Here is a 26996-nt window from a genome sequence, read left to right on the forward strand (position 1 = left end):
ATTCATCACCCTCTGCAAGAAGTAGTGCCTCCTCATCTCAGTTTTAAATTTACCGCCTCTCAAACTAGATCTGTGACCTCTAATTCTAGATTGCCCTAAAAGGGGGAAAATTAGTCTAAGTTGACTTTATAATAATAATTGCTATTGTCACAAGTAGGCTTCAATGAAGTTACTGTGAAAAGCCCCCAGTCGCCACATTCCGGCACCTGTTCTGGGAGGCCGGTACGAGAATTGAACCCGCTTTGCTGGTCTTGTTCTGCATTACAAGCCAGCTGTTTAGCCCACTGTGCTAAACTAGCCCCTATAGACCTCAATCAGATCCCCTGTCTTCCTTCTAAACTCCAGCGAGTATAAGGCCAAATTGTTTAATCTCTCCTCCTATGCCAACCCTTTCATCCCCGGCATCAATCTAGTGAACGTCCTCTGAACTGCCTCCAATGCCATCGCATCCTTCCTCAAAAAAGGAGACCAAAGCTGGACACAATACTCCAGATGTGGTCTCAGCAACACCAATTGCAACAACACTTTTCTACATTTCCTGTACCTGGCCGCCAACTCACCTCTCAGGCTGGCATTGATGCGGGGATCCAAATTTGTAGCCAATCCACGTGATTCAGGTGCCTAAGGATGAGAATCTTTGATGTCCGCGATATCCGTGGTGATACCAAGTTCCTCGTGTTCAAGACGGCCATCTTTGTATCTCAGAAACCTGGACTACACACAGACACCATCTCAAGGCCCTGGAGAGATACCTATCACCATTGTTTGAGACAGATTTTCTGCATCAGCTGGGAGGACAGGTATACTAACATCAGTGTCCTTGAAGGAGCCAAGAGCACCTGCATCGAGACCATGATCATCTGAAGCTAACTCTGCTGGGCTAGCCATGTCAGAATCCACAACAAGGGGGCGACCCTCTAGGCGGTGTACTGGAGTGCACCACCGGAACAGTTGAGGCATCGGAATCGAATCTTGTGGAGTCTGACGCACCACTCAATGACAGCCCGAATCACTTCATGGCCTCATTGTATCGGGTCTCTGCTTCGGTCTCCGGCTTCCGCACTGGCGTCATGAGCCAGTCCTCAGTGGATATCCCTCATCCCCCAAAAGCCACCCGCCCATCCTGGGGTGCTCCTCGAAGAGGGCAGGGATGACTGACTGGCCCAGGATGTAGCTGTCATACACACTCCCCGGGAAGCGTGCACACATGTGCATTATCTTCATCTGGTGGTCGCAGACGAGTTGATGTTAAGAGAGCGGAACCCCTTTCTGTTAATGTGAGGGACTCCCAGATGACCCAGTGAATGCAGGGCAACGTGCGTGGCATCTATGATTCCCTGGACCTGGGCACTCCCGGGGATGGCATAGAAACCTGCTGCCCGAACATCCTGTTGGGCTTGGACCATGTCAAAATGGATGTAGTCTTCCGCGCAGGGCATTCGTGACCTGCTGGATGCACCTGTGGGCTGTGGCCTGTGAGATACTACACAGGTCCCCCCTCGAGCACTGGAATGATCCCTTAGCGTAAACGTTCAGGGCTGCAGTGACCTTGAGGGCCACTGGGAGCGGGAGTCCTACTGCTCTACGTGGTGTCAAATCCGTGAGGAAATGGCACAGGTGCCGCACTGTCTCCTTGTTGAGGTGGAGCCTCCTGCAGCACGTGTTGTCCGTTATTTGTTCAAATAACCAGCGATGCCTGTACACCCTGGGCTATCGCAGGACTCACACTCTGGGTCCCTCCCTGGCCTGATGGATGGCCAGGTCCTCAGGGAATGTGGCATGGTCCAGCATATGGGCTGCTACCTTCTCTGGCCTCTGGCTGAATCACATAGCATCAGCACCTTGAGAGCAACCTCTGTGTCCAACATCCCTGCCATAGCGTTCAATATCTAAAGAATTGGGAGAGGGTGTTAGACTGACAAACAGTGGTGGCTCCCAGGCCGGACCCTCCATTTCCAACTGATTCCCCCCCCCCCCCCCCCCCCCCCCCCCCCCCCCCCCCCCCCGCAACTCGCCCCTACCTGGAATGCCCTGCCCAAGTACTCCGGCCGCAGGGGGACCCGCTCACCGGGCCCCAGGCCCTGTACCCCGGATACCCGCTCACAACATTGACCGGGCATGGCCCCCTTCCCATGGCACTCACCCACCCTCCGGCCATGGACATGTGCCCTGGAGCTGTGTCCCATCCCCAGGTCAGATTGGAATGCTAGGCAATGACTCCCACATGCTACAGGCCCACCCACCGGAGTACAGTTGGGTTGTGTGACGTAATAGTAATAATAATCTTTATTATTGTCACAAGTAGGCTTACATTAACACTGCAATGTAGTTACTATGAAAATCCCCGAGTCACCTGTTTGTGTGTACTGAGGAAGAATGCACCTAACAGCACGACTTTCGGGGCTTGTGGGAGGAAACTGGAGCACCCGGCGGAAACCCACACAGACAAGGGGGGAATGTGCAGACTCCACACAGACAGTGATCCAAGCCAGGAATCGAACCTGGGACCCTCACTTAAGTGCTCACTTAACCACAATTTCCAATTCCCTGGAGGCTATAGCCTTTAGCTGCGCAGCCAGAGGCCTTGGCAGTCAGTAGGGGTTAAGGGTGATCGATGGGGCAGACAGGCAGGGACAAGGGTTACCCTCAGAACGGGTACACACGATCCAGGGGTTGGCTTGTTGTGCAGCAAACCCAGAGCCGCCCACCCTCCTATGGCAGCCCATCCCTGCACTGGGTACCCCCTCCACCAGCCGAGGGTCCACCATTTGCCACTGAGCACTGGGGCAACAAGCACTGCAGCCCCGGGCTCTTTGTCTGTGAGCAAAGATGGCTTCTCACCTTCTCAGCTCCCTTCAGAAGCCCTTCCACCAGATTCACATTTTTAAAAAGGAGTACTAATTGGCGCCAGCATGACCACTTGCTGAGGAGGCCGTTGAATGACAGGAGGCTATTGGATTAGGGTGTTAACCCTTGTTAATTGTATGAAAATGCGCTTAAATGATGATAATTAATTTCTCGCCACCGATTTCGCCTCGGGGAGCGTGCCAGTCACATCGCAAACTGTTTGGCGCTTTTGGCCTCTCCCGTTATTCACCGGCCTTATTTCGCTTGAGCGCGAGTGTAACAAGGCCGGAAGATTGCGCCCTTAGTCAATTTTGGGAGAATTCCCCAGAGTGACAATTTATAATCATTGTAAGTGTCACTACCTGCATTACTCTCTCTGTTAAATTGTGTTTGCCATTTGTCTGTCCATTGCTGAAGGTTATAAATTTGTGTGCAATGAAATTCATCATTTATCATTTGCTAAAGCTCCTCATATAGTATAATCTGCAAATTTGTACAGAATTCTTTCGAAACCAATGATGAATAAAGAAGCCCCTGCACTGATCCTTGGGAACCTCTGTCACTCCAATAGTAACTACCTGCCCACCAGATAGCTAACAATTCATTCATTAACTACTAACCAATGATTTGTCAAGCTATTTTAAGAAATTCCCATTCATCCCATGCATTAGGATATTACGAGGTAGCATATTATACGGGACACTGTCAATTTTATTTTAAAATTCAGGTAGACAACATTCACCTCTAACTGCTAGGTCTGTTATCTATTCAAAAAAAATCCAACAATTTCACAAAGCAAACTCCAACAAGGCATGCTGACTGTTTTAGATCAGCTCATGGTCCTAAAGATGCTCCCTTAAATCAGCGCTTCTAATACTTTCAAACAGTTCTCCGCCCGTTCAAGCAAGGCTCACCTCTTCTACAATTCGGTGGTTAATTAATCCCCTGCCTCATGTTAAGATAGGTGACAAATTTGCTGCATTCCAATGCTCTGGCTGGGACATCTTCAAATAATCTTCAGCAGATAAAATGTTGCGAAGCAATTAATTTGCAAGCTAAGACATCTTTTTGAAATAGTTACAGATTTTAAAACACTTACATTGATTATTTTTTAAGGTTTTGTACAAGAAGATCTACGGAGAGGGAGCCCTTTCTGTTGCTCCAAATCCATTTACACACTGTCATGATATGCAGACACACACACATAATGATATCCAGACAAGCAGCTAATGGACACAGAAAACAGGACATGACCAATAAGCAGGCAGGACACTCGGGGGTGGGATCGGACTATAAAATATACAAGGCACTCACACTCCACCTCTTTCCACTGATGAACATCTGGAGAGTCAGTCAAGGGTATTGTTACAATCTCACACCTCCACAACGTGGCGAAGAGCGAGTGTGGTTCAGTCAGACACAGTAACCACACTAAATTTAGCAGGGAGTCGAACTCACAGGGAACTGTGCTATTAGTTCAATAAACCTGATTGAACTAACTTCAAGGTCTGGAGTATCTTTCTGATCTAAGCTGCATCCAGTTGCAGCCAGTGTTTGATCAGTGTACCTAACACGACACACACTACAATCCCTGGGCCTGAATTTGGATATGGGTCACATTGCTAGTGCAGCTGCTGAGTTTGTCCGATGTCTTTCACACCTCTGGTTTTAAAATATTAGCTTATGGGTGCTGCACTGCTAGCATACATTGCTTGGCTTATTTAGAACACAGAGATGCAGGGAACAGTGCAATTTCTGGAGTTCATGATAACTACCAGGCTAGAAATTTCATCCTTCCAAGATGAAAGACAGAAGAGACACAAGACATGATCGGATCTGCTCTTTAATGAAATGCACATTCAAGGCGCCAGTTCTTAGTCAGTGATGCAGATGCCGGTACAATGTCTAATGACTGGTACCCTGAATGTGAATATTAGCAGAGAACAGATGGAATCGTGTTTCAAAATGTTGTCCTCTATTTCAATGCTGACTTATTAATTTAAGTTGTTAAATGTTCAAGAGTGAAGCAGATGCGTGCATAATGTCTATCAGCACTCAAATGCTTCTTGTCCTCATCACCCTTAGTTTATTGTCATTCTGTTGCCTGAATTTACTGATGTATTTGAATTTACTGACAGCCCCTGTTAATGAAACACTGTCAACATGCAGTAGGCTAATGATAGTTGAAAGCAAATTCAAGAACGCTTTTCAATCCGAGTACTTGTTGCTACATTGTAAAGAGATTTTCCTCTGCAGGTTGCAGCAAGTAGTTGTGAAGACCACGGGCGGAATGTTCTGGCTGGCTTTACAGAGTGGTGCAGCGGGCGGGAAAAACAGCCTCAAGGATGGCTTCCTCTGCCGTGTTTTTAGCCACTTCGTCAAAAATAAAGGTTAAGGGGTAGGCTGCGCTATGTCATGCTAGTGAGGTGGGCTTTCAAAAAGATCAGGCCGCCCTTTTAAAACAACACTCAGATTTTAAAAAAAGAAACCCACCCCCTCACCACAGAATTTCCCCCTCCCCCACCCCTCCAGGGAACATTCCCCAACACTATGCCTGGAGGCAGTGCCAGTGGGCAGTACCATGGGGAGAGTGCCCTCTCCCCCCGGGAACTGTACTCCAGGTGGATTCTGCTCGGCAAGTGCAAGTTATGAGGGACCTCCTGTTATTGGTGACATGAATGGACAATTTAATGGGGTCGGTGTGTGTGTGTGTGTGTGTGGGGGGGGGGGGGGGTCGTTAAGGCCTGCTGGTAATGATATTTAAATGTATTTAGATGGGGATCTCGACGTTCCACCTAGGATACCCATTACGCCATTGCTGGGGGGTGCGAGGAAAATGGCAACAGGAAATACCACCGGTGTTAATCCTGTTTTGGGGACTCCTGAGGGATTTTCCATCCCCACTGCTGAATCCGCCCCTCAAAAAACTGGAGCGCCAAATACCCCCCAGCAAGACAGTCCAGAAAATTGGGCAGATTCCAGCAGTGTCAGAAAATTAAAATGAGATCCCAGAGCTTTAAATGACAAAGTCAAAATTCTGTTTTCCTCTGTGATTAATAAGCCACTAACAAAATCATGAGAACATATAGTTTTGAAGTAAGTTATTTACAAAAATGTGATTTCATTATGTGGTCAGGAATTATGGTAAAATTGAATTTATCCCTTTTATGAAAATAAAACGGAACAAGATGGACACGTATTTTGAAAACAGAATAATTTACAGTTTCTTCGCATCTTATTTTAATAATGAGCTTTATTATTTTAATAATGATATATGCTTTGCATGTGCGGTCCAGCATATCAGCATATTTTACATTAGATAGCAGATTGAGGGCATTAAAGGAATTATAATTTAAGGTGCAACTGAGCACTTTAATGAGTTCTCATATTTCACCTTAAAGCACACTAGAATATTCATTAAGACTATGAACAGATAAAATTAAATTGTGTCACAATTAGTCAGATGGCACCATCATTTGCATTTTCGTAGAATCAGTTATGCTTTCAGAGGTTCGCACGACTGAATTTCAACCGCTATGACTCAGCATTGACAAGCCTTAGTTGTCAAAGAGTTGTATTCCTGAGGAACTAAAAGTCATCCTACATTAAACTAAATAAGTGAGCTATTCACATTATTTCATGCATCCTTGTGGCAGAAAAGCAGTCTGCATTCTTCAGAGTCCCTAATATCTTACAATTGAATTGTGATATGAAACAACAAAAGCAAAATTAAAAATACAGTGTACAAAATAAAATACGCAGTGGAAAGGAGATCATGGCTGGAACCATGGGCTACAGTAGAAGTGACTGGATGCAGGGAAAGGTCACTGAGCAGGAAAATTAATTGTGTTAGGATAGGTAAGAGCACATCTGGGAGAGAGGTGGTGAAGGAGGATAGCTGCCTCTATTGGGGGCGCTGAGAGCTTAGGCACATAGGAACAGGAATCAACCTTTCAGTCCTTTGAGCCTGTTCCAACATTTCATTAAATCGTGGATGATCTATATCATAACTCCTTTTACTCACCTTGGTTCCATGTCTCTGAATATCCTTGCTTAACAAAACAATGTCTGTCAACCTCAGTTCTGAAGTTTTCAATTGAACCTCAACTGCATTTTGGGGCAGAGAGTTTTTGATTTCCATTGCACTTGGTGTAAAGAAGACATAGTGGCCTTACTCCAATTTTAAAGTTATCATCAAAATCATTGAATGGGTTACAGCAAAAGATCAGGCCATCCGGCCTGTCACGTCTGGATCGGCATTCTGTGGGGACATCTCAGCTAATCCTGCTACCCTATCCATTCCCTGTAGTCTCATAAAGATTTTGTCTTCAGGTGTCAATTCTCTTGAAATTCACAGTTGAATTTTCATTCACCACTCTTAAGCTGTGCAGTCCAGATCCCATCCACTTGTTGTCTGAAAAAGATTTATCTTTATTGTCTTTTGCAATTCACCTTCAATCTGTGTTCATCCAGTTCTCACCCTCCTGCCAATTTCTCTCCATCTACTCTTTCTCCCTCATAATTTTGAATATCTCTTGCAAATCTCTCAACCTTCATTGCTAATGGAGAACAGTCGAAATGCCTTTGTAACTCAAGTTCTTCATTCCTGGAACCATTCTCCTGAATCTTTTCTGCACTCTCTTTAAAGTCTTCACATTCATCACAAAGTGTCCAGAACTGGACACAATATTCCAGTTGAGACTGAGCCAGTGTTTTGTAAAGGTTCAAGTTTGGATTCTATACTTCTATTTAGAAAGCACAGGATCTCTTCTGCTTTGTTTTTCTCTTTTTTTATTTTTTTAAAAATAAATTTTAAGTACCCACTTCGTTTTTTCCCAATTAAGGAGCAATTTAGCCGAGTCAATCCACCTACTCTGCACATCTTTTGGGGGTTGTGGGTGTGAGACCCACGCAGATACGGGGAGAATGTGTGAACGCCACACGGACAGTAACCCGGGCCTGGGATCGAACCCAGGTCCTTGGCTCTGTGACTCTTCCACTTATTTAACCAATTTCTTAACTGGCTCTGCCACACCCTACAATACGAGGACATAAAATTCCCAGTGCTCTCTTCCTGAATTTCATTTAGAATTGTACCTGTAATTTTATATTGTTCTTCCTATCAACATTTATGACTTCACATTTCTCTACTTTAAATGTTGTCTGCCACATTTTCGCCCATTCCATCAGCCTATGTCCCCTTGATGCCTATCACTACCTTCTTCAAAGTCCACAGTTTCTGTGCACCTGCAAATTCTGAAACTGTGTCCCATACACCCATTTCTAGGTAATTTATATCAATGTATAAATTATTATGATTATTTATTAATTCTTGTAAATTGTCACTGGCAAGGCCAGCAATAATTGCCCTTGAGCAGATTTGATAAGCCACCGTTCTTGAACTATTGCAAATCCTGCCATGTAGGAACACCCACAGTGCTGTTCGGGAGGGGGTTACAGGGTCTGGCCCAGTAAGAGTGCAGGAATGTTGATATAGTTCCACGTGGCGATGGTGAGGAACTTGCATCTGGTGGTGTTCCCATGTGTCTGCTGGGCCTTTTCCTTCCAGGTAATGGAGATCATAAGACCACAAGACACAGGAGCAGAATTAGGCCATTCGGCCGATTGTGTCTGCTCTGCCTTTCATTCATGACTGATATGTTTCACATCCCCATTCTCCTACCTTCTCTCCATAATCCCTGATTCCCGTATTAATCAAGAACCTATCTATCTCTGACTGAAAGACACTGGGCGACTCGGCCGCCACAGCCTTCTGCGGCAAAGAGTTTCACAGACTCACCACTCTCTGGCTGAAGAAATTCCTCCTCAACTAAGTTTTAAAGGATCGTCCCTTCAGTCTGAGGCTGTACCCTCGGTTTCTAGTTTCTTGCCCCAGTGGAAACATCTTCTCCATGTTCACTCGACCTAGGCCTCTCAGTATTATGTAAGTTTCACTGAGATCACTCCTCCCCCCCCCCCCCCCCCCCCCCCCCCCTCTCCATATCCTTCTAAACTCCAATTGGTACAGACCCAAAGTCTCAAACGTTCCTCAGATGACAGGGATTCCTTCATTTCAGGGATCATTCTTGTGAACCTCTTCTGGACCCTCGCCAAGGCCAGCTCATCCTTCCTTATATATGGGGTCCAAAACTGCTCACAATATTCCAAATTGGGTCTGACGAGAGCCTTATGATTTCCAAAGCCTTTTCCCATTTAGAAAATCGCCTGTGCCTCTATTTTTCCTACCAAAGTGTATAGCCTCACACTTTTCTACATTGTATTCCATCTGCCACTTCTTTGCCCACTTTCCTAGCCTGTCCAGGTCCTTCTGCAGCCTCTCTGCTTCTTCACCACAACCTGTCCCTCTATATATCTTTGTATCATCTCCAAATGTAGCAATGCCCTCATTTCCTTCTTCCATATCATTAATGTATATCGTGAATAGCTGTGGTCCCAGCATTGCCCCTGCGGAACACCATCAGTCACCGGCTGCCATTCTGAAAAGCACGGGCGCGATTCTCCGAAATGGAGACTACGTGTTCACGTCGTCGTGAACGCCGCTGCGTTTCACGACAGTGCGAAACGGGCGCGGGGACTACCGTTCCTGGCCCCCATAGGCCGCTCCTCGAAGAACTGTGCGCCGGGGCAGTGTGGCGGCGTGGCGCGGTTGCTGCGATTCTCCAGCCCGGTGCAGGGCTGGAAGAATCACGCCCCACATCTTTATCACCACTCTCTGTCTTCTGCCTGTCAACTAATCCTTTAAGCATGCCGGTACCTTTCCCTAACACCAGGGCCTCTTATCTTATTTAGCATGAGTTTGTAAGGTGCTGTTGAAAGAGCCTAGATGAGTGGCTATAATGCATCTTGTAGATGGTACACACAGTGGCACAGTGATTAGCACTGCTGTGTCACTGAGCCAGGGACCTGGGTTCAATTCTGACCTTGGGTGACTGTGTGGAGTTTGCACGTTCTCCCCATGTGCATGGGTTTCCTCTGGGTGCTCCAGTTTCCTCCCACAGTCCAAAGATGTGCAGGTGAGGTAAATTAGCCATGCTAAATTTCCCCTTCGTGTCTAGGGATGTGTAGATTAGGTTAAGGGTTTAGTGGGATAGGGCAGGGAAGTGGGCTTGGCCGAGTGCTCTTTCAGAGGGTCAGTGCAGACTCGATGAGCGGAATGTTCTGCACTGTAGGGATTCTATGATTCTGTTGGCACTGTGTACTGGCAATTGAGAGAGTGAATGTTCAAAGTGCTGCATAATGAGCAGCACGGTGGCACAGTGGTTAGCAATGCTGCCCTCGGCGCTGAGGACCCGGGTTCGAATCCCGGCCCTGGGTCACTGTCCGTGTGGAGTTTGCACATTCTCCCCGTGTCTGCGTGGGTTTCGCCCCCAACACCCAAAGATGTGCAGGATAGGTAGATTGGCCACTCTAAATTGCCCCTTAATTGGAGAAAAAAATAATTGGGTACTCTAAAATTTTAAAAAAAGTGCTGCATAAGCTTCTGACCAAGCGGGCTAGTTCATTTCGGATGGTGTCAAACTTTTTGAGTTATGTTGGAGCTGCAGCTGGGTATGAGTTAGTTGCCTCACAATACCCAGCCTCTGACCTCCTGAAGGAAGCGGCCCTGCTGATAGTGGATTGGTGGTCATCTTCTAAGATTCTATAGGTTCTGAAACAGTTCCTACAGATTGGAGGGTAGCGAATGTAACCCCACTATTTAAAAAGGGAGGTCAAGGGAAAACAGGGAATTATAGACCAGTCAGCCAGACGTTGGTAGTGGTGTAAATTCTAGAGTCCATTATCAAAGGTTTTATGGCAGAGCACTGAAAAAACAATGGCAAGATTGAACAGAGTGAAAAAAAAAAAGAAAATTGCTTATTGTCACAAGTAGGCTTCAAATGAAGTTACTGTGAAAAGCCCCTAGTCGCCACATTCCGGCGCCTGTTCGGGGAGGCTGGTACGGGAGTCAGCATGGATTTACAAAAGGGAGTTCATGCTTGAAAAATCTATTGCAAACCTTCCGGAATGTACGGAGGGGCATGGTAGCATAATGGTTAGCACAGTTGCTGCACAGCTCCAGGGTCCCAGGTTCGATTCCCCACTGGGTCACTGTCAGTGCGGAGTCTGCATGTTCTCCCCGTGTCTGCGTGGGTTTCTTCCGGGTGTTCCGGTTTCCTCCCACAGTCCAAAGATGTGCAGGTTAGGCGAATTAGCCATGATAAATTGCCCTTAGTGACCACAAAAAATGTGAGGTGGGGTAACTGGGTTACAGGGATAGGGTGGAGGTACGGGCTTAGGTAGGGTGCTCTTTCCAAGGGTCGGTGCAGACTCGATGGGCCGAATGGCCTCTTTCTGCACTGTTAAATTATATATATATGGTATGTAACTAGCAGAGTTGATGAGGAGGCTTAGGGTACGGGGTTTGGGGTAGTTTATTGATATGGATAGAAAACTGGTTGGCAGACAGGAAACAAAGTAGAAATGAATGGGTCTTCTTCCGAATGACAGGCAGTGAACTTGTGGGGTATTACAGGAACTGGTGCTAGGACCCCAGCTATTCAAAATATATATTCATGATTTAGATGAGGGAACTAAATGTAATATCTCCAAATTCACAGATGACACAAAGCTAGGTGGGAGGGTAAGCTCTGAGGAGGATGCAGAGATGCTTCAGTGTGATTTAGACACGTTGAGTGATGGGCAAATGCATGCCAGATGCAGTATAATGTGGATAAATGTGAGGTTAACACTTTGGTAGCAAAAACAGGAAGGCAGATTATATTCCTATGGCTATCAATTAAGAGAGGGTACTTGCAGCAAAACTTGGGTGTCCTCGTCCACCAGTCACTGAAGGTAAGCATGCAGGTACAGCAGGCAGTAAAGGCGGCAAATGGTATGTTGGCCTTCATAGCCTGTGAAGACTGCCCATGCCTCAGCCGTCTGTTGTTGCCTATGACCGTCCCGTCCCCACCAGTGGCAGATGAGGTGACTGCAATACTCAACTTCATGGACACCTTGTCAATGATGGCTGCTGGGGTGCAGCATGGACACAGCACGGCCCGGAATCTGGGGGGGGTCGGAGAATCCTGCCCCAGATGTTCAATTGTACTTGAAGTAAATCGGTAAGCTAGTTTTTTTATATTTCTGCCCGCCATGCATGAAATATTTAAAGCAATGTGATTAAAATTCTTTGCCGAAAAGGCTTTAGATTCACTTCCCAAAAAACTTTTCATATCTTTTGCAGTTTTAAAGAACAATCTCTTTTTTTTTTTTTTTTTTAATTTTTTTTTTTTATAAATTTAGATTACCCAATTATTTTTTCCAATTAAGGGGCAATTTAGCATGTCCAATCCACCTACTCTGCACATTTTTGGGTTGTGGGGGCGAAACCCACGCAGACACGGGGAGAATGTGCAAACTCCACACGGACAGTGACCCAGAGCCGGGATCGAACCTGGGACCTCAGCGCCGTGAGGCGGTTGTGCTAACCACTAGGCCACCGTGCTGCCCTTAAAGAACAATCTCTTGATTAATTCCAGTTCACCTACCAAAATACATGAATGTGACAACTGCAAGTTCTGCACTGCAATTCACAGAAGACATTTTGGAAAGGAAAAATGGTCTTGATGGAACCATGTTTCCGATATGAATCTAGGCTTTAATCGACTTACTTTAGAGCCAGCCTGTTACCCGTTGATGAACTCGTAGTGAACTCAGGCTGACTCTGGACAAGGGTATTTATACAGCTGCACTAAGGGGAGGAGTCGTGGGCAGAGCCAAGGGTGGAGCCCAGTACAAGTTCCTGAGTGCTCCCAGCGCTACTCCCCCTAGTGGTAGGATAGCGTTACTGCACTTACAAAGACAGTGTGAATTAACATATATACATCTATATATTACATTCACCACATTCACCCCCTGCAAAAAAATCAAGTCCGGTGGGGGTGGTGGTCTAAAAAGTCAGTCTGTCCGGTGGTCGAATTGTCTGCTGTGATCTGCAGAGCACCAGCATTGCAGCCTCTTGCGGTGGCTGGATGGGTGTTGTGTGCTGGGGTAAGATGGCGGACTCCAGGGAGGGTTGTATCTGAGCTTCATACTCTCCTGGTTCGACTGGGGCCGCTGGGGGCTGGCCTGCGCGGGGGCGCGGAACTGGGGGCGCGGAACTGGTGGCGCGGGGGCGCGGAACTGGTGGAGCGCAAGGGGGTAGCAGCATGGGGTGTAGGGTGAGAGGTCCTTCTGTGGGGGTAGAGGGGGCGCTGGATCCAGCGGGTGCAAGATCCCGGAGCGATACTGTGTCCTGACGGCTGTCAGGGAACTCGACGAATGTGTACTGGGGGTTGGAGTGGAGCAGGCGCACCTTTTCAATAAGGGGATTGGTTTTGTGCACCCTGACGTGTTTCCTCAGAAGTACGGGGCCCGGCGTCCTCAGCCATGCCGGAAGTGAGACCCCTGTGGTAGTGCCCCTGGAAAAAATGAAGAGCCTCTCGTGGGAGGTCGGGTTGGTCGCCGTACACAAAAGGGACATAATAGTGTGGAGCGCGTCTGGGAGGACTTCCTGCCACTGGGAAACTTGGAGCTTTCTAGACTGGAGGGTCAGTAGGACGGTCTTCCAGACTGTCGCATTCTCCCTTTCCATCTGCCCGTTCCCCCTGGGGTTGTAGCTGGTAGTCCTGCTCGAGGCAATGCCCTTGTCGAGCAGGTACTGACACAGCTCGTCGCTCATGAAGGACGAACCCTGGTCGCTGTGTACGTAGCTGGGGAAACCAAACAGGGTGAAGATGCTATGCAGGGCCCTAATGACTGTGTGGGAGGTCATGTTGGGGCACGGGATAGCGAATGGGAAACGGGAGAACTCGTCTACGATGTTTAAGAAGTAAACGTTCTTGTTAGTTGAGGGAAGTGGCCCTTTGAAATCAATCGCGAGGCGTTCAAAAGGCCTAGAAGCCTTGACCAGGTGGGCCCTGTCTGGTCTACAGAAGTGCGGTTTGCACTCCGCACAGATCGGGCAGTCCCTGGTGACCGCTTTTACCTCCTCGTTGGAGAAAGGCAGGTTTCGGGCCCTGATGTAGTGGGCGAGCCGGGTGACCCCTGGGTGGCAGAGGTCATTGTGGATGACTTTCAATCGGTCAATCTGCGCGCTGGCGCATGTCCCGTGGGATAGGGCATCCGGAGGCTTGTTGAGCTTCCCGGGTCAATATTTGATATCGTAATTGTAGGTGGAGAGTTCGATCCTCCACCTCAGAATTTTGTCGTTTTTTTTTTTTGCCCCTTTACGAGTTGTCGAACATGAAGGCAACCGATCTTTGGTCGGTGATTGATGTACCATCAATTGTACGCGAGGCGAGTGATTTATCAGTCCTGGCAGAGCGCCGCAGTGGAGGGGTTGACGTCGGATCGGCCGATGGTCCTGCTGATGTCCTGGAGTCCGGGAGCGATGGACTTCGAGTAGTCTCCGTCACCTGAGCTGGCCGCGGAGACGCCATGGATGAGGGATGGGGAAGCGGAGTGGGGTGAAAAAGGGGAGGGGGGGGTCTGTGGTGGGGGGGGGGGCGGGTGCTAGGTCCCGGAGGGAGACCGTGTCCTGCTGACCGTCGTGGTACTCCACATACGCGTACTGCGGGTTAGCGTGGAGTAACTGGACATGCTCCACCAACGGGTCGGACTTGTGCACCCGCACATGCTTCCGGAGCAAGATGGGCCTGGGGGTGACCAGCCAAGTCCGGAGGATGACTTCCTGGGGAAAAGAAGAAGACGTTCATGAGGTGTCTGATTAGTTGCGGTACAGAGGAGTGAGCGGATAGAGTGTAGGGCATCGGGGATCACCTCTTGCCATCGGGAAATAGGGAGATTTCTGGACCGGAGGCCCAGTAGTATGGTCTTCCAGATGGTACCATTCTCCCGCTCGACCTGTCCGTTACCCCGAGGGTTATAGCTGGTCGTCCTGCTAGAGGCGATACCCCTGTTGAGCAGGAATTGACGCAGCTCGTCGCTCATAAATGAGGACCCCCGATCGCTGTGTATGTACACGGGGTAGCCGAACAGTGAGAAGGAGAGTAGGGCCTTAATGACGGTCGATGTGGTCATGTCGGGACAGGGAATGGCGAAGGGGAAGCGGGAGTATTCGTCGATAACCGCCAGGAAGTAAATGTTGCGGTTGTTAGAGGGAAGGGGCCCCTTGAAGTCAATGCTAAGACGTTCGAAGGGGCGGGATGCTTTGATCAGATGCGCGCGCTCGGGGCGGTAGAAGTGCGGTTTGCACTCGGTGCAGATGTGGCAGTCACGGGTTACTGACCTGACTTCCTCGATGGAGTAGGGCAGGTTGCGGGCCTTAATGAAATGGTGTAGGCGGGTCACCCCTGGATGGCAGAGGTCTGCGTGGAGGGAGCGGAGGCGGACTGTCTGCGCGCTGGCACAGGTACCGCGGGACAGGGCATCAGGAGGCTCATTGAGCTTCCCAGGACGATACAAGATATCATAGTTGTACGTGGACAACTCGATCCGCCACCGTAAAATCTTGTCATTTTTGATCTTGCCCCTTTGTGCATTATCAAACATGAAGGCTACCGACCGTTGGTCTGTGAGGAGGGTAAACCTCCTGCCGGCCAAATAGCCCAGGACCTGCACGTGGGGTCGGCGTCCCAAGATGGCGGCGCCCAGGACCCGCACGTAGGGTCGGCGCCCCAAGATGGCGGCGCCCAGGACCCGCACGTGTGGTCGGCGCCCCAAGATGGCGGCGCCCAGGAAGCCCTCGTGGCTGCTGGGGGCGGAGCTAGCGTTGCCGGCGTGCCGGGTGGAGCAGCTGCGAGCGGAGGAGGTGAGGCGCGCAGGACGGGTGCAGGAGGCCGGGGCCGGGGGGGGGGGAGCAGATTCGCGTGACAGGCAGGTAGGGACCGGGAGGGCCCGGAGAGGCGAGCCGCTCGGGCGCCGGGGCCCTGGGGCGGGGGGGAGAGGTACGGGCGGTGGGCAGGCAGGGACCGGGAGGGCCCGGAGAGGCGAGCTGGTCGGGCGCCGGGGCCTGGGGGCGGGGGGGAGAAACGTGCGCGGCGGGCCGGCAGAGACCTGGAGGGGCCGGGGAGGTGCGCTTGTCGGCCGGCGGGGCGCGAGTCGGGAGCAGCTGGGGCGGCCCTGGGGGAGAGAGAGAGGCACACAGGCCGTTCGCAGAGGCCTGGGGGCGGGGGGGGAGGGGAGGGGAGAAGAGTGCTGTGCAGCTTCCAGAAGCGCCGCAGCCAGCGTTTTGGCCTGGCAGACCGTGGAGTAGTGGCCCTTCTTCCCGCAGCTCTTACAGAGGGCGGTGCGGGCTGGGCAGCGCGAGCGAGGGTGTTTTGCGAACCCGCAAAAGTAGCAGCGGGGCCCCGCGGATTTATCGGGGCATCCCGCGGCACAAGCCTGAGGGAGGTCGGGAGTGGCGGGTGGCGGGTGGGAAGCGTGCCAGGAGGCTTGGCCAGGGTCATAGGTGCGAGTGCTTTGATCTGCGACCTCCAGAGAGGAGGAGAGAGTCAGCGTCTCAGTTAAACTGAGTTTGTCTCTTTCCAGCATCCGCTGGCGGATCACGGGAGACAGCATCCCAGCCACGTAAGCGTCTCTGATCAGTAGCTCCATGTGCTCTGTAGCCGAGACCACTACACAGGAGCAACCTCTCCCCAGGGCATAGAGGGCCCGGGCGTATTGGCTTAGAGACTCACCGGGGACCTGCTTTCTGGTGGACAGCAGATGTCGAACGAATACCCTGTTGACTGGTTTGATGAATTGTCCTTTTAGCTTTTGTATAACGTCATCATAATCCATTTCCTCTTTGGTTATTGCGTAGGCGTCGATACCCACGCTGGAGTGGAGGACGTGCAGCTTCTGTGCCCCGGTGGGGAGGGTGGTTGTAGATGCTAGGAACCCTTCGAGGCAAGTCAGCCAGAGTTGGAAAAGTTCTGCAGAGTTCGGAGTTTGCAGGCTGATGCGGAGGCATTCGGGCTTGATGCGGAACTCCATCTTTAAAGTCGTAGTCTATTAAATTGATGTACCATCAATTGTATGCGAGGCGAGTGATTTACCAAAGTCCGGCTTTAATAGACTAGAACACAGCTCTGCGATCGTCTACAATGGAAAGGATGATCGTCAGGCATCTGACCATTTATACCTCGTTAATGGAGGCGTGGTTAACTCAGCCTCTCGGCTAATCGGTCGAGAGGCACATGACCGACCAGGGCCAATGGTAAGCCGACGTTCTGGCCCAATGGCAGACAGGTATGCAGATCATATCACCACAGTGATGAGGGTGAACCTCCTACCTGTGAGGTAGTGCCTCCAGTGACGGATAGCCTCCACAATGGCTTGTGCTTCTTTCTCGACTGAGGAGTGTCGGAGTACTGAAGCGGAGAGGGTACGGGAGAAAAATGCAACTGGTCTCCCTGCCTGATTTAACGTGGCTGCAAGAGCGACCTCTGAGGCGTCGCTCTCTACCTGAAATGGGGTGGATTCATCCACCGCCCGCATGGCCGCTTTGGCGATGTCCTCCTTGATGCCGTCGAAGGCCTGGCGTGCCTCGGCTGACAGGGGGAATTGTGTGGTCCTAAAGAGTGGGCGGGCTTTGTCCGGAAATTGAGGGACCCACTGGGTGTAGTAGGAAAAAAACCCAAGCACCGTTTGACGGCCTTGGGACAATGAGGGGGAGGGAGTTCTAAGAGGGGGCGCATACGGTCCGGGTCGGGGCCCAGGACTCCGTTTTCCACGACATAGCCGAGGATGGCTAGTCTGGTTGTGCGGAAAACGCATTTCTCCTTGTTGTACGTGAGGTTCAGTTTCTGTGCCGTCTGGAGAAAACAGTGGAGGTTGGCGTCATGGTCCTGCTGGTCATAGCCGCAGATGGTAACGTTATCCAAGTACGGGAACGTGTCCCGCAGCCCGTACTGGTCCACCATTCGGTCCATTGCTCGTTGGAACACCGAGACCCATTAGTGACGCCAAAAGGGACCCGGAGGAAATGGAAGAGGCGGCCATCAGCCTCGAATGCCGTGTAGTGGCGGTCCTCTGGGCGGATTGGGGGCTGGTGGTATGCAGACTTCAGATCCACCGTGGAAACGAGCTGGTACCGGGCGATCTGGTTTACCATGTCTGCAATCCTGGGGAGGGGATACGCGTCGAGGAGCGTAAATCTATTTATGGTCTGACTGTAGTCGACCACCATACGGAATTTTTCCCCGGTCTTAACGACCACCACATGGGCTCTCCAGGGACTATTGCTGGCCTCTATAACCCCCTCACTGAGTAGCCTTCGGACCGCTGCTCTGACAAATACCCTATCCTGCAGGCTATACCACCTGCTACGAGTGGCTACAGGTTTACAGTCCTTAGTGAGATTGGCAAAGAGAGGAGGGGGGAGGGGGGGGGGGGATTTGCAGTGTAGCGAGGCTGCAGATCGTGAGTGGGGGTAGGGGCCCTCCGAAGCTGAGGGTGAGGCTCTTGAGGTTGCATTGGAAGTCTAGGCCTAATAAGAGTGGCGCGCTGAGTTCGGGCAAAACGTAGAGTTTAAATTTTGAGTAGCTAGTGCCTCGGATTGTGAGAGTCGCGGCGGTGCGCCCCTGGATCTGGACTGAATGGGAGCCTGAAGCGAGTGAGATAGTTTGCTGCACGGGGAAAACGGGGAGCGAACAGCGTCTTACCAGGTCTGGATGTATGAAGCTCTCCGTGCTCTCGGAGTCGAAGAGGCATGGCGTTTTGTACCCGTTGATATGGACCTCTGCCATTGAGTTTCGTAGATTCTTTTGTCGTGATTGGTCCAGGGTGACCGCACTGAGTTGCGGGTAGTCGGCGGCTCGATCAGCTGTGCTGGAGTGGCCCCGTGATGACTGCCCTCTGAGTTCATATTCGAATTCTTCTGCAGAGTTGTCCGAGCGCGGAGATGCCGATCGGGCCCGTGGGTCGCACGTGGCAGGTGGCGAGGAAGTTGGAGTCCAAGATGGCGGCCCCCATGAGTCGCACGTGGCTGGCCGCATGGTGGAGGTTTTCCAAGATGGCGGCCCCCATGGATCGCACGTGGCTTGAGGGGGCGGAGTCGGGGCATAGGCCGCAGCGTTTCGGGCCCCGCAGGCCTGCGAGTGAGGGGAGCAATTACTGAGAGTCGCTGGGAGTTGGAAGCCTGGGCCCTTTTTGCGAGGCACACTCTTGCGTAATGGCCTTTTCGCCTGCAGCTGCTGCAGGTCGCGTTGTGGGCCGGGCAGTGCTGCCGCGGGTGCTGGTTCTGGCCGCAGAAATGGCAGGCTGGAGCAGCGTAGTGGCTGGCTGGAACAGCACAGTGGCTGGCCGGGGCAGCATGGTGGCTGGGCGGCCGCGTAGCACAGGCCTGGGGGATCCGCTGGTCGGGGACCCATGATTGGGTCGCGGGGTCCGTGGGGAACGAGTTAAGGCTGCGGATGGAGACCTCCATCGTGGTAGCAGCTTCCACAGTCGTTTCTAAGTCCTGGGCCCCCTTTTCCAGCAGTCTTTGGCGCACATAGTTAGACCTGAGGCCCGCTACAAAAACATTGCGTACCGCCAATTCCCTGTGTTCAGCCGCGGTAACCGCTTGGTAATTACAGTCATTGGACAAATTATTGAGTTCCCTTAGGAATTCTGCAAGTGATTCTGTAGGCCGCTGGCGGCGAGTCGTGAACACATGGCGAGCGTAAACTTCATTAATGGGCCTTACATAAATTTTATCGAGAACTGCTAGCACCGCAGTATATGAACTGGCTGAGTTTAGTTGTGTAGAGATTCTGTGGCTCACCCTCGCGTGCAGTAGACTTAGCTTCTGATCATCTGTTGTTTCGGCTGTGCTTGCTTCTGCCAGGTAGGCCTTGAAGCACCGGATCCAGTGGGAGAAGATTTCTTTAGCCTCTGCATCCTGCGGGTCGAGTTCCAGCGTCCAGGCTTGAGGGCCGATTCCATAATCGATCTTTACTGTTCGTAAGTCGATTAAATTGATGGAACCATCAATTCACCAGACACGTGTTTTCGATATGAATCTAGGCTTTAATTGACTTACTTCAGAGCCAGCCTGTTACCCGTTGATGAACTCATAGTGAACTCAGGCTGACTCTGGACAAGGGTATTTATACAGCTGCACTAAGGGGAGGAGTCATGGGCGGAGCCAAGGGTGGAGCCCAGTACAAGTTCCTGAGTGCTCCCAGCGCTACTCCCCCTAGTGGTAGGATAGCGCCACTGCAAAGACAGTGTGAATTAACATATATACATCGATATATTACATTCACCACAGGTCTATCACCAAATTCTCAGCAAATACTATTCTCTAGCTAGTGTAGTATTTCAACATTGTTAGATATATAACATGGGAAGTTTGATTCCATGAAGGAATGTATCAGTATTTAAAGACAAATTTGGAAAAGTAATTGAAAACTTTGATCGAGCTTCCGTTTCTTTGGTATTTTGCTAAGAACATTGTACGTTCTCTCAGAGTTGCTTTTGATCAACTGTCATTTTGCTGACAAAAAGAGACTTTTTCGTCAAAGCTTTTCATCTTTCACTCATCAGAACAATTCACAAGAATACCAAATGTAAAGGGAAATACAATTTATACTGTATGAGAAGAGAATACTGATTCGTTGGGATTGGACTCTGATTAGTTGAGCGTTGCCATGGAGGATGTACTAGTTGATGGCAGCTGGCAAGTTGACTGCCAAGCAATGTTTGAAATATAAACCAGGCAGCTTAACTCTGATAGGTCAAGGTATTTCCCTGAGGAATGAAACAGTGAACACTTGTCACTTATTTTGTTTAGTTAAAATAGCTGCAACATGTTCTTTCTGTCTGCAAAGAACAGAGCCCTATGGATTACTATATGGAGCTTCCAGTGCATGCAAATGCCTTAACCAATCAGAGTTGAAGTTTGCAAATTGTTATTCCCTTTACATTTGAAGAGTGCAAGATGAAAATGTATCTTATTTTTTTCAGCAGCACTCAAGTTGCATACTACCAAACAAATAACTGGTATTTTACGGCACTGGAAAAACATTCATAAGACATATATTTCCAAGCGCCACAAACAAACAATTATATTGCTCAAAGATATAATACTTTTCTCAAAATCCCGCTCCTTTTGCACTAAAGGCTTTATTAAGTTGTATTTATAATTTTAATAATGGCGTGTATGATTAGATTGTCCATCTTTCAATGAATGTATTTTTAATGAACTGTAAGATTTTTCTTTCACAGGATGTGGGCTTTGCTGGCTAGGCCAGCATTTCTTGCCCATCCCTAATTGCCCTTGAGGAAATGCTGGTGAGCCACCTTATTGAACCAATGCATGTCATGAGTTGTAGGTACACCCACATTGCTGTTCGATAGGAAGCAGGTGGCAATGTTGTGCATCTGCTTTACTTTCCCTTCTAGATGGTAAAGGGCACGGATTTGGAACATGCTGTCATAGGAAGCTTGGCGAGTTCCTGTAGTGCATCTTATAGATAGCACACAAGGCTGCCACAGTACACGAGTGGTGAAGGGAGTGACTGTCGAAGGTGGTGAATGTGGTGCCAATCAAAAGGTGGCTTTGTTCTGGATATGTGTGGAACTTCATTAGTATTGTTGGATCTGCACTCACCTAGGCAAAGGAAGAGTATTCCATCACACTCCTGACTTGTCAATCAGGAGTTTTAATCAGGGGTTATTGATCCTTAATTTGCCACATCAACACCAAGGTGTATGTACTGATTATTGCTGATCAATTTAGAAATGGTATCATACCAACCACTTAAAGTTATTGGTAACGCTAATATATTGCACGCCTTACAAAAGAAGTAGAAATATACATACCGACTGTAGAAATCATCTCTGTAATAATCGTAGTCAAAGTCATAACCAGTGCTGAAAAAGGAAGAATATATTTTAATGAGAACAAAATATTTCAATTTTCCAATTTTTAAGGAATTGATTATCTTTGGATCATTCAAAATACATTTAATATAAAGAAAATAAAATTGTTTACAGCGTACAACAATATGAAGTCAATTGGAGGGTGAGGTAACACAGGAAGCTTTTTACATATCTGCAGTTCCCAAAGGCTACTATAATTTTAAAAGGTTTTTGAACATAACTCATGGGCTTTAGACTTTTGAGGAAAAATTCCAAATATAGCAGTGTTCTTTGGAACGATCAGGTACTATATTGGAGAGATAAGGTACTTCTTTGGAATTGTAAAGAGTAAACATGAATGTATGTTAAAACAAAAATCATATGGTCATTTAAATCCCCTGCCTTTTAAATTTTGAAAACTCAGCCAGCCTGCAGTGAAAAAAATTGGTCCTTCCAATTTCAAAGATATTGTCAACTAAAACCTCAATGTTATGATTATTATATTATTTCTGCGTGCCTGTTTTCACAACCTAGTATTCTCACAGTGGGAGGCCACAGACCCTGCCAAGTTTAGTGGGCCTGACTCAAGGTAACACCTGTCATACCCATACACCCCCAAAATTGGCCGACTCGCGGACAATAGGTCATCATGTACTGCTCCTTCACTTAATGTTGTTTTGTTTTAAAGTAACTAATAAAATAGTGTCAGTATATCCATTTAACATGCTAGTTTCATTTTAGTGCCATTTGCCATAGACAGCCTCTTCTGTGGCCTTCCTGCTCACAAAATGTTTCACTCTTGCCTTCACTGCCCCTTTCCCCCCACTGTCCCACTCGCTCCTGGGTCTTGCCTCCCACTCTCTCTTCTTGCCTTAGGACCTGGGTCTGCTGTTCTTCTCCTGGCTGTTCACTCTGCTGTGGCCGTCCCTCCTGGCTTTGATGGTGCTGAGCTCCCACTGAAGTCCTCGGCTCCAAAGGCCTGCCTTCTCAACCTTGCCCCTCGCCTGGGGCATGGTGACCATCAGGTTAAATCATCACCAGTCAGCTCTCTCCTTCAAAGGGGTAAGCAGCCTACGGTCATCTGGGACTATAGCAACTTTACCTTACCTAGCTCCAGCTAGTGGCAGATGTGCAAGTTGTCCTGGGACTTCAGATGATAAATGTACTGATCAACCATTGCCACTAGATGGAATCTGGTCACTCTAAAGTACTGTACAGCACAGGCACTTGTATGGTGAAGTATTTTTTTAAACAATATACTGTATTGTATTTCTTTTATAGTTAATGTATTTTATTTTGCAAGTTGCGTTAACTAGAAATGCATAGTGGTATACATTTATGGTATGTTATTTCAAGTTATACATTGCTTTTTCCAGGTGAGAAATGCCTGAAGGAACTGACCTCAGACTTTAACATTGAAATCTATAGGAACTTATGACTCATTTTAAAGTTGTTTCACTTAAAGTTCTGTTTACAGGAATGTTACCAGAACTTACTGTACCCAACTCAGGAGAGAAAATTCTACCCTCAGTCAGCTTCTCCATTATTTTTAATCAACTCTGATAAAAATGTTTTTAGGTCTGAAGGATTCTTCTGTGCATTTCTGACTTGTTCTATTTTTGATTTATATTTCCAGGAGGTTTACACTTTTGTTTTAAGAATAGATTGGATAATCAAAAGTAAAAGGATTTGCTGATGCACTGTTTTTGATACAATTTAGATTGCTCCAATGTCACTTTTCTATCGCACAAGTAAATATTTTGCTTTGCTATCGGTGATGGCATATATTTAATTCAGGGTTCCAGACAGCAATGGAAAATTATGCTCAAATCTTTCTGGAGGCGCCTCCCACAGAAAACGGGACAACCAAGGGGCATCTGCTGGCACTTGGGAAGTCTGGGAATGTGCATTTGTTGGGCATCGAGGAAGTTGAGGGGGGGGGGGGGGGGGCGGTTTGGCAGTGGTCAGGGATGCAAAAATGAAGGGAAACGGGAGGTCAAAGCTTTCTTTCTGTGGTCCAGAAGAGGATCTATTTCTCCTGGCCACACAAAGGAAAGTAACACATACTATTGAAAATGTCTTTTGCTTCTGAACCTTTTCTGACAGATTTTCAACTGGTGGGAAGGCAACAATGGCTTCCCTGCTCTGGTTGGAGAATCTGATTACATCACTGCACACTGATCTGTGTATTTAAGAAGGACCGTGCCAGCTTCCTTTGAGTGAATTGTTGAGGAAAATCCACAAGGTAAGAGCTGAATGAGGGATGTAACAATAACACTAATAATACAGTACGGAGGCAGATCCTTCTGCCCATCATATCTGTACTGACTCTTTCTCTTTTTAAAATATTTCTTTATTCTCCTCCTTTTTCACATTTTCTCCCAAATTTACACCCACCAACAATAAACAATAATCAGCAACAAATATGTCAATCCCCATATCAATAAAAACGATCCCATCCTCCTACCAAACCCCAAACATTCACCCACATGTTCACATAAACAAATGACAAAAAGGAATCAGGAATCCCCCATAGCCCCCATTAACACCCATTGCCCCCCTCCCCCCAACCCTCCCACCCACACCCCAACTAATGTTCGATGTTATCCAGTTCTTGAAAGTGCATAATGAATAATGCCCATGAATTGTAGACAATTCTATCCTTCCCCTCAGCTCAAACCTAACCTTCTCAAGAGTCAAGAATTCTAACAGATCTCCCCGCCACTCCAGGGCACAGGGTGGAGAGGTTGCTCTACAACCTATCAGGATCCGCCTTCGGGCGATCAACGAGGTGAAGGCTACAACATCTGCTTCCACACCCGTTTCCAACCCTGGCTGGTCCGACACCTCGAATATGGCCTCCCGGGGGCCCGGGTCCAGTTTCACATGCACCATTTTAGAAATTACTCTAAAAACCTCCTTCCAGTAATCCTCTAGTTTTGGACAGGACCAAAACATATGAAACATATGGGCATGGTTAGTGCCCCCCCCCCCCCCCCCCCCACGCAATGTTCACACACATGTTCTACTCCTTCAAAGAATCGGCTCATCCTCGCCCTCGTGAGGTGTGCTCTATACCACCTTCAGCTGTATCAGCCCCAACCTCGCGCAAGAGGTGGAGGCATTCACTCTCCGGTGCACCTCACACCAGAACCCCTCCTCCATATCCTCTCCCAACTCTTCCTCCCACTTTGCTTTGATCCCTTCCTGTGGTGAATGTATAACCTATAAATCCACACTGTATATTACTGTGTCCCTGTGGGCTCCATCTGTGAGCCGTTGCACGACTCTGCCCACAGGGGGAGATGAGGAGCATGTACAGGGCTCCACCCTTAGCTCCACCCCCACCAGCAGGAAGTATAAAGTGCTGCGGTCTTACGAGTCCGTCCTCAGTTCAGTTTAGTCGCAGGCAGGCTCAGTTGTAAGCCGATTAAAGAACCTTCTCTGGACTGCCTCCAATGCCAGTATATCTTTCCTTGTAACTGGGAACTGGTTTAGCTCAATTGGCTACACAGCTGATTCATGATGCAAAGCAAGGCCAGCAGTGTAGGTTCAATCCCCATAACAGCTCAGGTCATTCATGATCTCATTGAATGATGGAGCATACTCCATGAGCCGAATGGCCTATTTCATTTCCTACATTTTATAGTCTTTGGTCTTACATATGTTCGTAAAATGTTCAATACATTTATATTTTTGTGTAATTGTAAAATGAGCATTTAAATACAATCATAAACTTCTTCTTTCTGTACAATCTTTAAATGATTCCCCTTTTCAAAAACAAAGAATGATGGTCATCCTATTGAAGTAGTGGAGGAGCTTAATACAAATGTCTGATGCAGTCAACAACAACACTCCTCAAAATAAGTTGCAGGATGTTATGTATCTTTTCCTGAAATATGCCAATGAAGCAATGTTTTGTCATTGATCATTCAGGGTACGTTCAGCCTCTCTGCACCTGGCCCGGAGCCGGGCACAATGAGTGAATAACACATTTATGTGACGGAAAGATTATTTCTGTGACAAAGTTCTGGACATGACACATTTTCACACTTATCTTCCGTTTCTTTTCAGGAACCTGCGAGAAGTGATATTGTGTACTTTTTTTTTCCAATTAAGGGGCAATTTAGCATGGCCAGTCCACCTAACCAAAACGTCTTTGGGTTGTGGGAGTGAAACCCAGGCACGGGGAGAATGTACTAACTCCACATGGACAGTGACCCAAGGCTGGAATTCGAACCCGGGTCCTCAGCGGCGTAGTCCCAGTGCTAACCACTGCGCCACGTTCCGCCCTTTATTTGTTTTTTTAATGAAAATTAGCTGATAAAGCTTTGCCCTTTGTGTAATTTGCTCCATGTATCAGTGCCATTCTCTGTCCAAGAGCCACAGCTGTGGAGGCCCTCCCACACCCACGCTGCTCAATGCTCAAGGTGCAGTTAAACATCCTTCACTTCCAGCGTGTTTAACCTGCGGGACGTGCCAGTTACACACCAGAACAAAAGCATCAGCAATCTGCGAAAGCACTTCTTCAATGGCATCATCAGGCGGCCCATTTGGATCAACTCGCGCACCAGGTCCCGCAGCTCCTTCGTGCTTCAAACCAATTGCATTCTGGACTCGTACGTTTCCCTGAGCCCAGTGTTTCAGGACACAGGTATCTTAGAAAAAATTGCCTTCTTTCCGGCTGCAGATAAGGAAGGAAACAGCAACAGCAGCCTCCAAGCATTTGCAGCCACCAGTAGAGCAAGCAGCAGACACAACCTGCATCTGTGAAATGCTCTCAACTAATTATTAGCACACTTCTGATGTGAAGCTAGAGGCTGTTCACAGTCAGAGGGAGTTAAAGTGAACTTCAGCATATAACGTATAACAGGGTTCTCTCCTGGAAGTGTTTGGTACAATTGATAGACAGCAGCTGTAGTTATGGATACCCACAATATTTAAAGATAGCTTGAAGGCTTCACATATAATAAGCTGCTCACCAACTTCCACCCCTCCCCCCCCCCAGCCCGAGGAGACCCAGACCAGGAACACTTCAGCTCCCCGACCAAGCCCTTGTCCCCAAAAATGGCCACTCACCACTTCAGATCCCCCCAGCAGCCATTGCATCAGCTTCACGTTTTTAAAAAGGAGTACTAAATGACACCCGCGTGATTTTTCGCTGGGGAGTCGAATCATTCATGGGAGACCATTACATTCGACTTCAATCTTGCTAATGAGATGGAATTTGGTGCTAATTGAGGTTAATGATATGCTCGCCATATTTTGCCGTGATCTGGAACTCTCCATCAGGTTTGGGCCGGTTAGTGAACAAACTG

At 48.5% G+C, this 26996-nt stretch overlaps 1 protein-coding gene across 9 annotated transcripts in view; it reads right to left on the reverse strand.

Annotated features, from left to right (window-relative positions):
- LOC119972445 (RNA-binding Raly-like protein) overlaps window positions 1-26996 on the reverse strand; it is a 1269223-nt gene that overhangs the window by 170199 nt on the left and 1072028 nt on the right. For all 9 annotated transcript variants that reach the window (XM_038809148.1, XM_038809145.1, XM_038809147.1 and 6 more), the window contains one exon: window positions 21640-21690. In XM_038809148.1, coding sequence (XP_038665076.1) covers window positions 21640-21690 — 51 coding nt within the window. The remainder of the gene's footprint in view (window positions 1-21639; window positions 21691-26996) is intronic.

Source organism: Scyliorhinus canicula, chromosome 10 (genome assembly GCF_902713615.1).
Source record: "Scyliorhinus canicula chromosome 10, sScyCan1.1, whole genome shotgun sequence".
In the NCBI taxonomy this organism is placed as follows: domain Eukaryota; kingdom Metazoa; phylum Chordata; class Chondrichthyes; order Carcharhiniformes; family Scyliorhinidae; genus Scyliorhinus; species Scyliorhinus canicula.